Source organism: Eumetopias jubatus, unplaced genomic scaffold (genome assembly GCF_037043125.1).
Source record: "Eumetopias jubatus isolate StellerSeaLion01/CBP00866 unplaced genomic scaffold, mEumJub1_p1.0 scaffold_5, whole genome shotgun sequence".
In the NCBI taxonomy this organism is placed as follows: Eukaryota; Metazoa; Chordata; class Mammalia; order Carnivora; family Otariidae; genus Eumetopias; species Eumetopias jubatus.
This window is the reverse complement of record NW_028274811.1, coordinates 79,738,794-79,753,438: the sequence shown is the minus strand read 5'-3', so window position 1 is coordinate 79,753,438 and position 14,645 is coordinate 79,738,794. Positions and strand designations below refer to the sequence as shown.

The 14,645-nt window shown below is 37.2% G+C and overlaps 1 protein-coding gene across 3 annotated transcripts in view; it reads right to left on the bottom strand.

Annotated features, from left to right (window-relative positions):
* PAM (peptidylglycine alpha-amidating monooxygenase) overlaps positions 1–14,645 on the bottom strand; it is a 277,506-nt gene that overhangs the window by 102,955 nt on the left and 159,906 nt on the right. For all 3 annotated transcript variants that reach the window (XM_088023415.1, XM_088023413.1, XM_088023414.1), the window contains 2 exons: positions 13,090–13,147; positions 1,693–1,780 (listed from right to left, as the gene is read on the bottom strand). In XM_088023415.1, the coding sequence (XP_087879541.1) occupies positions 1,693–1,780; positions 13,090–13,147 (146 nt within the window). The remainder of the gene's footprint in view (positions 1–1,692; positions 1,781–13,089; positions 13,148–14,645) is intronic.

Genomic DNA, 14,645 nt, shown 5'->3' with positions numbered 1-14,645 from the left:
GACTTAATTTCAAAACAGCATATTTAAGAATATTAATAAATATTTTTACAGGACCAAAATAATGTTTGCTCTGATGTTCCCTTGATATGAGAACAATGAACTAGGCTTAGTTCATTTTATAATAAGATTTTTCTTAATTAAAACCATAATAACATTTAGTGACATTTTATTTTTTCACTCATTCTCTTTAAACAAGGTAAAGGTAAAGCAAGTTTTAAATGCTTCTAGCTGTTTTCACGAATTCTAACCCAAAGGTAAATATTGTTAATTTCAGAAGAAATATTTTTAAAACATAAAGCCAAAGTACATGATTTTGTGATTAAGATTCAGAAGAAGCTGTCACAGAATAATCTTTGAATCCCAGAATCTTATTTACAAAAATTTACCAAAGAGCAAAAAACTGGAATGTTGATAGTCAAGGGTATTAATTGTGATTTGCTGGCCCCATTTTTACATTAACCCAGTCATGTGAGCTGGATTCCTATGTGATATAACCCTTTCATCAAATAACTTAAGCCTATTAACAAATGCTTTGATGGTACTTGGTCCCTGGAGATTTCCACTAATTGCCCTGTGCTTTTAACAGTTCCAAATATATATTACAACTGTTTGTTATAAAAATGACCAGAATGCATTTGCGGTGTGTCTTGCCTCAGCCGGACGAATATGAGGATGTGCACAGAAAGGTCTATCAGTGTACGTGATTATGCAGGGACAGGAGCACAAAACAGACCCTTCTTCATTGCAAAGCAAGACACACTAGTCATTCCGGACTGTTCAATATCTACCAGTGATTCTGGCTATTGTTGCAAAATAGGAGACTTAAAATGCATGGCTATTTTCAAAGCTGACCAATCTTCGTGAACACCAAAGAACAAAATGAAAGGACAGATCTCAAGCCATAATTATGCTGTAAGTTTCTAGGGATAAATAAAACATATCTATCTATTCTAGAACCTTCCACAGCATCTGCTATAATTCTGGCATATAACAGGCACTTAATAGATGTTTACTAACCATTCATAGCAAGATAATACTAAGACTCACCACAGTGATTAAAATAAATTCTAAAACTGCAACAGTTGCTTGAATCAATGGGAGGCAGTGTGGTAAAATGGAAATAACTTTGGATTTGGGACCAGACAACCCAGGGTTCTACCAACCAGCTGAGTTACCTTAAGCATGATACTGATTCTCTGAGGCTCAGGCTCCTTGTTTGTTAAGTGGGCACAATATTAACTGTTCTGCAAAACCTTTAGGAAAAAAATGAAATGGTGTACACAAATCACCTAGCATGGTGTCTGGGATAAAAGAGTGATCAATGAACAGAGGCTTGGTGCTCTTTGGGTTGAAGCATGATCTTAAAAAAAGTAAACATCAGAGCATCCATTATCTAAATTGTCAGTCCTTTTTTATAAGCTGTCTGTACCTTGATATGCTATCTATGACAACAGACATAAATTTATTAAGTCAGTGTCAAAGACTGATGGATGTGCTCCATTGCAGACTAAATAACTGTGATAATCAGACCATGATAACCATGTGATGCAAAAGAACCATGTTCTTTCCTGAAAAGTAAATATTCTACCTGTTTATTAATCAGTTGCAAAATACTTGTACAGATGCAATTTGTACTTATAAAAGACATACATTTTCTACTCCCCTTTTGACTGTGAGCCCATTTTCCCTTACCAGTAACTTCCAGTGGAAGAAGGCATATTGCATCCAAAAAGTAACATATGATGGACAGTATCCATGCTGGCACGAGGTTTGAAGTCAACTGTTAAGAGAAAAGGACACATGATTGTGAATACAAGTTACACTTCTGTGCACAAACTGTCCCAAGAGAAGGCATCATTCAACAGTCCCAATTGCTGTGTAACAAAGATGTTTTATTGCTCTTAGGATAGAAGGCCCTGATTGTATAAATTACCTTTCTCATTCCTTAAGATGAGTATGATCTGACAATTTAATTTAGTAGGAGAGTGAACTATTATATAACAAAAAGAGAAAGTAATAATTAATAGGCTGAAACGACACATCTACCCACACACACTTTTTTAATGGAAGACCCCTTCTGAAGTGTTGAGAGCAGTATGGGGGTACAAAATGAAAGCTCCAGGCTATGCGTTCACAATATATTCCCTTCCAGATTTCAGTAGAGTGCTGAGTAGCATAAAACACCACACAACACTGCACAGCAGAAACCACAGTGAGTGGTCAGGACATGAGCAAAAGGATTCATAAGAGAAATTTATTACCATCTCAAAATAACGGTAGTCACTGGGATGTGATATGAAGAAACAATTTACTAGAAAATAAAAGTGGAAAATGTATCCTTTTTTGGGAAATGTATCTTTACAAAAGTACAAAAGAGAGAAAATCACTGTCCTGGATGAGCACTGTGCACTTGTTAAAGGGATACTGGAACTTATGCAAGGTCTTTCTTTTTTTTTCTCCTAATAATAGTGGTTGCCTGGGTGGCTCAGTTGGTTGCGCGACTGCTTTCAGCTCGGGTCATGATCCCGGAGTCCTGGTATCAAGTCCCGCATCGGGCTCCCTGCTCAGCGGGAAGTCTGTTTCTCCCTCTGACCCTATCCCCTCTTGGGCTCTCTCTCTCTCTCTCACTCTCTCTCTCTCTCAAATAAATAAATAAAAATCTTTAAAAAAAAAGAATAAGAGATTATTAAAAAAGACATTAAAGTAAACAAAAATGAGTTCAGAGAGAAAACAAAGCAAAAACTAAAGATAAATTATACTAGTATGCATGGTCAATAATCAGCATGAGCTCCCTTTCCTGGTTTGGATGTGGCTCATCTACTTTTGTCTGCATTCGAAATGCTGTGCTACCAGGCCAGTTTCTAAGTCCCCTTTACATAGAAAAATCTAAATAGTCTAAAATGATCTTAAGTTTTGGGTGTGTGCAAAACTGCATCTTTTAGCTCTTTTGGTCTGATAAAATTAATAAAATATCATTTACTGCTAAAATGTGTATCTGAGTACATGAGTATTTATAAACTAAAAGATGTTCTACATCAAACTATAGCGCCATGACTTGCAAAGTGTGGCTGGTCAGAAAACACGGGGCGTCTCCTATGAACCATTTTGACTCACAACTTTCAGAGGAAATAAAAAGTCTTTCAATTACTGCACTAAAAATAAGAATTTAAAGCCTAAAAATCCCATCACGAGATATTCATGTCACCATTTAAAAAGCTAACAAAGAGAGAATGGCTGGAAAATGGACTTGCTATAACTTGAGGCTTTGTTTTCTATCATCAAGGAAGACAGTAAGCCTATGAGGTTGAAGAAGATACTCTGGAAGGAAAGAAGCAATTGGAAGTTACCACAGGTCACAAACCATAGAAAACCCTACTCCTAATAAGCCTAAATTTGTTACCAAGAGAAACATAAGGAATAAGAGGAATTCTATCTCCACAGACTCACTCTCAAGTTAAGTGCAGGATTTCCTTCCTCCCTTCCAAAATCCTCCCCCAGTATCATCTCTGGCAGAATTAAATTTAAAAAAGCTCTAAGGTGGGAGTACCAGGCCTTTGTTTTTTATTCACTTTAAATTTATTTTGGTATGTGATGTAATTTGTTATATTTGTTTTTATCAAATGGCTTATATCACTCTATGGACATCCAACTTCTTGATCTGACTGTATCCACCTCCTACTCTCTCTCTCTCTTTTTCAATACGCCTCCACCAATCCATGGGGTGTTTGTCAAACAAGAGGATGACTCCTCTGTTTTTCAGAACCTACGTAGATGACCATATGATTCCCATTCCCTTTAAATTCATTTATTATGGGTGGGTTATATTAGTAGACTTCCTAAATTTGAATCATTCTGGGAATTTTGATAATAAGCCAAAATAGCCAAGTGCATTTTATCAAGAAATTAACTACTGGGTGCAAAGCAACACTAAAAGTCCAGGTGGAAATACCCAGCAGAAGAATGGGATTCTGTGACTCTTGTTTAAGAGAGAGTCAGAGAATTACGTATTTGGGAATCATTTAAAAATTGAACCCTGAAACCATGAGGGTGAACAAAAAAGGCTCAAGACAGAGTCTTAGGGAAAGCCCTGAGCTGGCAGGATCCATGCAGGAGACCCCAGCAGGGTTTGTTTGTTTCTTTTTTAAAATATTAACGCAGTGTGTGTAGGGCTGTGAAACAAGGCAAACTTTTTTTTTTTTAAGAGTGGGCTATCATTAAATTCATAAAATGAAATATTAAGCAAAATATTCAGGGAAGGACAGAGAGGAGACCTGTTGGGAGAAAAACAGATCATGAAGACATACAATCTCTATGGCTCTTCATTAGGAAGGAAAGCCAAATGTTTTGCCTGGGCCCTTGCTTATGCAAGAGGATCTTCTAATTGTCCTTTGTAAAGGGCAAAAATGATACAAAGTATAACTTCTCTATCCATTTTCTGATTTTTTTCTCCTTCTGACATACTATTTTAAGAACCACTTATTTGTTCCACACAGAACTCTTACTAGATAAGTGTTTAATCTTAGCTCCTATAATTAGAAATAAATCAATATCTTTAAGAGGTAGTAAAAGAACATTCTTCAGAGGTCCCTCTCATAGCTTACTCTTAGTGACTCATGCATTCCTCCAGAATCTCAAGATCTAATTTAAATGCTGGGCGCCTGGGTGGCTCAGTTGGTTAAGCGACTGCCTTCGGCTCAGGTCATGATCCTGGAGTCCTGGGATCGAGTCCCACATCGGGCTCCCTGCTCAGCAGGGAGTCTGCTTCTCCCTCTGACCCTCTTCCCTCTCGTGCTATCTCTCATTCTCTCTCTCTCAAATAAATAAAAATAAAAATCTTTAAAAAAAATGCTAAGTAAATTACTGGCATAGAATGGTATATAAACATCTTTTTCACATCCTAAAGAAAGAGTATAATATCAAAGTATTTATATAATTATAGCTCAAAGTACAATTCATTGTAAGTTGAAATGAAAAATACTGCCAGCAAAAGGAATGTCATATCAAAATGTAAATCTAAAACAAAGAGTAGGTGCCATAAAACAAAGCAAGCCTTCAACAATTTCATTGAAGGGCCTGCTGCCAGTGGTGGGGAGGGGTCAACTGGGAAAAGATTAGGCTGACAGGTTCATTTCTTGGGTTTGCTCCATTCCTACTTATTATTCCTAGCTTTGCAAAGCAAGATCCCATCCCTAGTGAATAAGAATTAAGTCTGTTGGGCACAAGATACACATATGACTATGCTGGAGATTTCAACACTACACAAAAAGAATATGGGAAAATATTTTCAAATCACATTTTAAAAGAAATCCACCCCCCTTCTTTCTTTTTCTCCCATCATACAGCAAAGAAATAAAGGATCCAAGGGGAAGAGAACCAGAGGATAATAATGAAAACAACTGACAGGCAGAAAAACAAAGGCAGCCTTGGGATAGCGACAAACAGGCAGGAGCACAGCCTTGTGAGAACGCAAGGGAATGTTATATCCGGTAAGATTAAAAAGTGCCGACTCTTCTAACTCAATAATAAGATGACAGTTGCTTAAATGGAAATGGAACTTCAGTCTCAATGGGTGTTGGTTCAGAATGTCTGATATATAAGATCAGGAAAAAGTTTATAGGCAAGTAAATGTGAGTAAGTCCTGGGAATCAAATATTGTTGAAGGACTAAGACTCCAGAAATAGTAACTCATGCACATTAATTAAAGGAATGCAATGGCGCTGAAAGTGCACAGGTTGGATGATTTCTCAAAGGATAATGTCATCTGAAGTGAAAGACTTGAAAGGATGTATGTAGGCGACATACTGAGCAGAGATACTTAGGTCTAGTTTCTGGAGTTCTAAGCAACATTTGTACTAACTGCATTAGGTTGTTTGAAATTTATGGCTTCTTTTAGCTAACATTAGACTACAATCAGGGCCATAAAATTCTCTACGAATGTGACCTAGGATAGAATTTCATTTAGCACTTGGCTTTCTCTCCATTTTTCCAAGTGGATATCCAGGTCTGCATGTCAAATTTCGATGTATCTGCCAGACGCAGGATGTGGAAAGATTTCGAAGAACCCACGTAGCCAAGTGTAGGAACTAGAGATTTAGGAGCTATCCATACACATACAATCAACCCTACATTACCACTGAATATGGGAGAAACACCCCTTTTAGCTAAATATATGCACTAGAGGAATACTACAGACCATGGATAATTAACCTATCAGATAAAAAAGAAGACTTGTAAATGCAAATTTGTATCTTCAGAACTTAGGCATTCTAGAACTATTGCCCGTATATATATCATTAGGGATCATTATTGTTGGCTTTGTTTCCTATTTCCTCCCAATGGAATCATATTGTACATAGTAAATGGTTTATTTCCTATGCTGTGGATATTTTTATGTGTTATTAAACAATTTTTGTCAATGGTACTTTTTATCTACTGCTGCACATTAGAATTATCTTATGCAGCTTATTAAAAATACAGATGCTCAAGGTCGATCCTGGATCAGTCCTAGCCCTTCCTCCATCAATATCTCATTTAAATCTGAGAGGCCATTCCGGGCAAGTGTACATGTGAAAAGTTTCACAGGTGAATCTTAGGTGATTCTGACCTCTGTCAACATTTTTAGTGGCTGAATACATATTATGTAAGCATGCTTAGAGTTTAGTTAACTCATCTTAGCCTGGGTTGTATTGCCATCCTAAATGTACAGGGCAAACAGTAAAAACAAAGTTCCTTTTTAAAATAAATTTATAAAAAAGTTTTTTTGGGGAGTAAAATTGGTTGATCCATCAAAATCACCTCACGTCATTTTAAGGCTGAGATCTGAAGCAGGCACACCAATTTGAGAGACTAGAGAGATGTCAGGTTTAAGGCATAATAATGGAAAAGAGCTGTTATCATTTAAAAAAAAAAAAGGCCCCAGATCTTAATATCACTTCCGTAAACATTTCTTTGTTTCCCCCAAAATGAAGATTGTATTTCAAAATCCACTCACAGAAACTGAAGATAATGCTCTAAATTGTCATGTAAGTGTAGGATATGATCATCCTTAATGTTCATCGTCCTGCAGTGGAGTCAGAGAATTCAGACACGTGGAAAGCCCATAGCAGCAAAGCCCATTTAGCAGCATGTTAAAAACCCACAGCCATCGCATATTATGTTATCTTCTGCCAGCTTCCTGCATAACCATAAAGCAATTCTACACTAAAATAAAGACTTTTTGCTTGAACATTTTAGATCAGAAAGTTTAACAGAGAAATTGCCATTAATTCTCGCTAGCTTGGACAATGATGTACACTTCAGAAAGAGTCTTAACGTGGTTTATGAGGACTTGAAGCTGCTGTTGCCAAATTAACCAAGAAATAAGACACCTTGAGCAAGTCTTTAAATGGAACACAAATTTAAAATGTAATAACCCTTGCCTCCAAATGAAGGAATTTAAGGACAAAAAAGAATTAAACTTCTGGATGTTAGACCTTTTAAGATGGAAATTTTTGGTATATATGTCAGAACCAACTATATAAACAATAAATAGACTTTATCAGCCAGGCTATGCAAGATAAAATAGCCTAAGCTTCATTAAGCCTTGTATTTGTAACGTCATCCTTGTAGTAGTCCCCTATTAATTTCCCGCAGAATGAAACCCAATGCCCCTTCTTGCCTTTTTGGGCCGTGCATAATGCTGACCAGTCCCCTGCACCCCTTCTCCCTCTCCCCGCCCCGCCAAGTTTGCAACATGATAGCTGCCTGCACCACTCTGTACTCTGGGGGGGGCAGCCCTCTGCACTTAATAACCATCCCTAACCACTAACAGTTACTGAGGGCTTGCCCCAAGGCCAGGCTCCCTCACTGCTCACAAGGACCCTAGCAGTCTGGTCCTTTCCCCTCAAGCAGCTGAGCCTTGAGGACGGACAGGCTGAGTCACTCGTGTGCGACCATGTGGCCGGCAGGTGGTGAGGCTCACACTTGAGCCCAGTGTGCTCCTTCATCAGTCAGACCATTGGCCACTGGAATATTCTCCTCTCCTCTGCAGACCCAAATGGACTATCTTCCCAGATGCAGACAAAATCCTCTCTGTCTATCACATGATGTTTGGTCTGACTACAACAGTTCATATTCAACCTTCTTAGAGCTGGTCCCTGAAGTCAGCCCCATTGAAAGAGCTGAAATGACTACTTCCGAATGACTGTCAAAATGCGACGAACCCCCCGCTAATGAAGGGCATTCACACAACAAATCTGACTCAAACCTGCGCTTTCTGAATTGGCCATTTTCCTGGGAGCGCTGGGGGGTGGGTGGTATCTTGACATTACTGCAGTAAAACAGCACTGTCCAAGTGTCAGTTACTTTCTGGTGATCCCCAAGACATTCTTAACTCTCAGCTTTATAAAAGATAATGAGTTGGTTCCTACTCCTCCCTCTCCCTTTGTTTTATCACCTGAAAAAAAAAAAAAAAAACCTAGGGGTCATCAGGGGTCGTCGTGTTGGAAATGTGGTATTTGGGTGACCAAACCATAGAGGGCATCCTGGAAATACTCTGAGAATAGGCGGACAGCTGCAGCTTCTCCTTCCTGATTATGACCAAGCAAATCAGATTTTACCTGCTCATCAGAGACCTATAAGTGTAGCTCTTATTTGTGCTATCTCTCCAAGTAACTTCCACTCAGAAACTAGAAAAGCTTCCGAGGGTGCTTGCGGGAAGGTACCCAATGGTCCTGTGGAGAGAGAGCCTACACTTTTCACGTTGGAGAAAATCCCGAGTGAAGAGAGAAAGGAAAGGATATGCAGTCAACTAATTGGAAACAGAAAGGTGACAGAGTCACTGCATGCGGAGGGAGACTCACACGCATGTACAAATACACATCAGGCCATAAAATGTGATTATCCTGCCAGACCTTGGTCTTTATAGTCATATAATGACTTTATGTAATGACCCATAAGCATGATCAAAATTAGATGTTCCTGTATTTTCTGACACAGGGACCCAGTATCACCTGAATATGTGCTTTGTTTAGAAACGGTCATATTTGAAAATACTCAAGTCTAACTGTGCTGTTCTGCAGTAGACTTTGTTCTACATTCAAGAGAGAAACCCAAGAAAACGAAGAGCAATGAATCACTAGATTAATTTCACCTATTTCTAAATTCAATGGCTTCTATCTCATTTGTATAGTGCAATTTGATAGATAGGGACCTGCCATCATTCACTAAGGAAAAGACACATTTATTTACTGGTCACCCATGTGAGGGAAAGCAAGTGGATGAAGATGACAGTCAAATTTCTTGGCTGAGTGGGCTGCTGTCAGAGTCAATTCCTCTGAGTGTCTGTAAAACACCTTTTAGACAGCATCACGGTTCAGTGGTCAAATGCAGATTTTATCATACCTTCACCCATTCCAATCTGTGATTTCTTATTAAAACAATAAACAAAAGCAATGCTCTAGGGAAAGCAATGATTTTTTTCAAAGCATAAAAATTATATTTATCTTCATTATTGTATTTCCCCAAACAACTATTTAATTCACATTTAATAATTCAATGGAGACACATAAATGCATCAAAGATGTTGTGTATGCTCATACGTAAATATGACAAGCATATGCACATATAAATTCTATGACAATTGTGACGGTATCTTCTCAAAATGAAGAAGTATGTTTATCTAAAATGAGTTACATAACTAGTCACACAAGCAGAAAGCCAAAATTATGAATTATTCAAAAGCAATTCTGGCTTTTAACACCATCAAGAGAGTTTGTTTTAGTCCTAATAAGCAATCTGAATTGTACTCTGCCTTTTGTGATTTTCTTTAGAAATTTGAAAAGCCAAAGGAGAAAGTTCTCTTCAGATGTTATAATATTTGTATTCTTGTCTTCTAGAACTCTGCCAGGCTGTAATTTCTTTGAATTTATATTATACCTCACATCCCCATTGCCTTGCCCAATATCTGGCACACAGTAGAATTTTAAAGTTTGCCGAATTTATGAACAAGTGGTTTTTCTTAAAAAAGAATTATTCCTTTATGTTCAAATAAGAGTGTAATTAAAGGCAAAAAGGTAAATTGTCCACTATATGATATATTGCCTTAAAAATGGTCAAGCAAAACACTTGTTTAGTGTTCCCTCATGTATGAAGCAAACAATATTGAGTCCCCCACCATATCCGGTTGCACATACCCCGGGGGCATTCAAAAACTGAAGAGGCACAGATAATGAAAGCAGAAAGTATAACACTGATAAATGTCTTAAGAAAAGAAATAAAGTATTAAAGCCTTTATAAGAGCTCATTTCAACCATATCTAATCTTCTGATAAGGCATCCTGAGACCTAGAATTTGGGACAACCCATATTTTTCAATCGTGGCAAAGCCTTGGTTACCACTAGCAAAACTTTCACTTTGGGAATCTGGAAAACCTACTTATGACCAAACCATAGAGGGCATCCTAGAAATACTCTGAGACAAGGCGGACAATATACAACCTATGCATTCAAACCCTTTTCCTTCCGTAAATTTTTAATCTTCATGTGTACTGGGTTTCATCTTGCAAGATGGTTTGAGGTTTATTTGTCTTTTTGGCAAAGCTGTGTTCCCATTAGCGAGTGAAGATAAGGGAATGAAAGAGTAATTGTATTTGATGCGAGGAAGACAGAGATGTGCTACTGCTGTATTTTGGCTCCATCTATCCATTTGATAACTTCTTCCATTTCTTCTTTGATTCACTATCCTCACATATAGATAAATCTGTTACGATTTTAACAGCATACAGGTAGGGGAATACATAGTAAAAAGCTTGGGCATGTTCTTTGATCTCTCGGACCCTCTGTTTCCTCCTCCATAAAATGGCTTACTCATGCTTAGCTCTAAGTATCTTAGTGTTGGTAGGCCCTTAGTAAACAGGTGGTAATGAGCTGATTGTATGAGTAAGGATTCTATATATCCTTACTACTACTACTCCATCCTACCATTTGATTAAATCAAAGAAAGAGATGTTCCTGTCTTTGTTTCTCTAACTATAAAATGGGACTACTCTCAGGGTTGTCCTAAGAATGAGACAATACACGCAAACTTCCCCTTACTTATTCCCTTATATAAATGACTGTTTGGTATTTCTCTTTGGTTTGCAATTTTCCAGTTCTAATTTGCTTACACCTAAACACCTACGGTTGCTGGATTATGCAAGATAATGGTAACCACAAATCGCCTGGGGCTAGTACATTAAAGGACTTGAACAAGTGACAAAATCTTTAGTATTCATGCAATTCTCCCAGCAATAAAGAGAAAGAAAAAGATACTGAAAATAATTATTAATCTCACAAGCTCCTTTAAGGACCTCAGAACTCGGAATAGTTTAATCTTAGAAGGGAAGTGCCTAAGAAAATGCAGAAACGTTTAGTACTCTAGTTCTAATATAGTCCTTTATGAGTTTCCTATGAATATTTTCCTTGACTGAATATATTCACTTGTACTTTTCATTTTTAATTTATGTGGAAGTAAACACATTTATATTAGGAGAGCAAGAACACATTCCAGGATATGTATTTATAGTCCCTAGAGTCACCAGCTCTGAAATCATATACTACCACCACCCTCCAGAAACAAATCAGTAACCTATTAATGTGAGACCCATAATGTTGCTGTGAAACATGACTCTTATATTTATATAGATATGGAGACTGGCCTTTTCTTCTAAGCAAATGTGAAACAGGAGCAATCAAGACTCTCCTGGAACTTGGAAAGAAAATATCAAATCAGTAAAGAAAAAAACTTGACACAAAAATGCCTTTCAGCGAGTAAATATTATTTTCTCCTAGGCTGCCAAAAATGTGGATATCAAATTGAGGAAAGCTTTATTGTTGATATCTTAATGACGAATTCGTATCCTAAATCACATTTAGCATTACACGAGGCACTACAATTAAGAATTTAAGTTATTCTCTGTCTTATAGAGTTCAGGATTTGGGAGCACTGTCCTTTCTACTTTTTTTTTCTTGGTAATATTCAATTATTATACAAAGTAAGGACACTCAGGCAACACTCACCTTCTCAAGGTCTGACTTTCATTCTTAGGAATTAACTATGGGAACAAATTTTCAGAGTGCTGTTATAAGTTGTATTTTCTGTTGGAATTGCCACCAAAGTGTGTGGGGGAAAAAATGCACATTGGTCTGGCTTTTCAGGTCTATAATGTATATTCCTGTGGGAACACCTCATGAAAATTCATCCTCAGATGGCCCCGAGGCAACTGTACACATTTTATAATTCAAATAATAGCCATTTCAGACAGTCCACTTGCAGATTAGTTTCATGGGACCAAAGCACAACTCTCATTACCATTACTTTCTCTCCAAAATCAACATCTCAAACCAGAAAAGTAAAGTAAAGCAGGGGGAGAAAAAGAACAAGTCCATCAATAATTTGCCAATCACACCTTCTCCCTAAACAGTTAAAAGTCTGTCATAGGGATATTTCAATTAAAACAACCTAGATGAAAACAGATGGCATTTTGTCACTTTTCCTATCCGATTTAAAACCTCAGCTGGGGAAGGACCAGCCATTTATGTATGACTCCTCTTATTCTATAATATAAACAACAGGACCAATGTTCCTTCCTTTCCCCCATCTCCCTCCTTCCCTTCTTTCCTTCTCTCAATCCTTCCTTCCTTCCTTTCTATCCATCTACTGTTTGACAGGTAAAACCTTAAATTCCCTGATGTTGAGTCTAAGTACAGTCAATTTATAGCATGAACCAGCAGGTAAATAAACAGTCTGTTGAGTGGAGTGGAATTAAGCATCCAGCCACAGACAGAAAGCCAATACTATACAAATGGGACCACACGGTGTTGGCAACCATTGACATCTGCATGCAACTCCTTAACTACTATTACTCATGAATGTCTCCAGATACAGTTTGTAATCTTGTCTCTGAGTGGCTCTCTCTAGTTTGTTTCTGCATTAGGCATGATAAATGCATTTTAGAAACTGACAGTAAAAGATTAATATGTTCATAACCATCAAAGAGAACCTTTCACTGACTTCAAATAGCTGCCCTCCCTTCAACCACCCACCCCAGCACACCATCCAATTAATACTTACTCACAAAGGCTTCCTCATCCACTGGCAAACGCAATGACATGCAGAAGTATGTATCAGACTATTAGGGAAAGAAAGATACGAAATCTGAATTAATCTGCTGCTAGTAAAGAAGAAAAAAAACGAGTAAAAGCATGGGCTCTATGACTGAAAAGGAACTACTGGCCCAGGAAGTTAAAGTTGCCTACCAATTGGGTGGGACCAAAGTAATGGAAGGGCCAAGTCTAGTACATAGGTACTCCAAACATTTTTCTAGGACTCTTTCCTAATTAATTTCAAATCCTATTTATAAGACCAATTATCACAAGTGATATTTCTAGTACTGTCACAGTTAAAAGGCAACAGTTAAGATGCTTCTATAAAAAGAGTGAAACACTTTAATGCACTTGACTTTAAAGTGGTAGGAGTTAGTGCTGACCACCTTCACTATATGCATAATTAAATATTTAATTTCCTGAATCACTTTACAAGTGCTCAAATATTAACTAGAGAAGTACAATGAATAAAAGTTGGTCTTAAAATATAATATTTGGTTATTCTCCCTTAATGTTTTTATGTAGTACATTGACGAAATCAACACTAACTCGTTATTCTTTCTTTTCCAGCAGCTAGTCTCTTATCTAAATGGCCAATTTTCCACCATCAAATATATTAACATTAAGAATTTTTAGTGATAAAAATTGCAATTTAAAGAGAACGGGCTTCTGTTGACCTATGCATTCCACTTCCTTAGCGGAAGAGCCTATGCAGGGAACTATGTGCCATGGCTGATCATATGCCCAATACAAATATAGACTAAACTCATTTAATAATTCATACTTCATGGGTTAACACCATACAGTGCTGGAATCAAGAGAATCCATAAACACAGACAGAGATCATCTGCGTATTACTAAACCTACTGGTTAGCACTGAAAAATGGTGAAATTTGTACCTCTTTTTAAAATTCTGTGTTGGGTAGAAGTTCACATACACCTCAAATCAGCATGTTAAACTTTGAAAAATTCAAGAAAGAAGATTTAGTCTTCACTACTACCTTTATATTGCCATTTTTTTCTCAATTGAGCAAACTGTTTTGTTTCGTTATAATTATTTAGATTCACCTTTATTTTGCTAAGAAGGAAACGTGCTGGGAAATGTTGAAGATTGCACAGCAAGGAGGTTAAGCTACATAAATGATAGAGATGTGGACTGTGTATTCAAAACCCGAGAAATATAATGGCAAAATAATGCTTAAAGGTCTTATAATCATGTACAAGATTGCTCATAAATATTTTTCCAATCTCTGAATTACTACTGTCACGAAACTCCATTCTAACATAAAAAACAGTAAGTGTAAGATTCTTTTCTATTTGGCCCTCCTGAGCTATGAGTAATTCAGGGCTGGAAGCTATTCGTGGTTACGATAGCTGCTGTTGCTACTATTACTATTGCTAAGCCAACAGTTACTGAATGCTTAGTATGTGCCAGGCATAGTTCTCAACAGATTATATCATTTAATAACTAAAATAATCAAACATGGTAGATAGATACTATTATGAACTCCACTTTAAAGATAG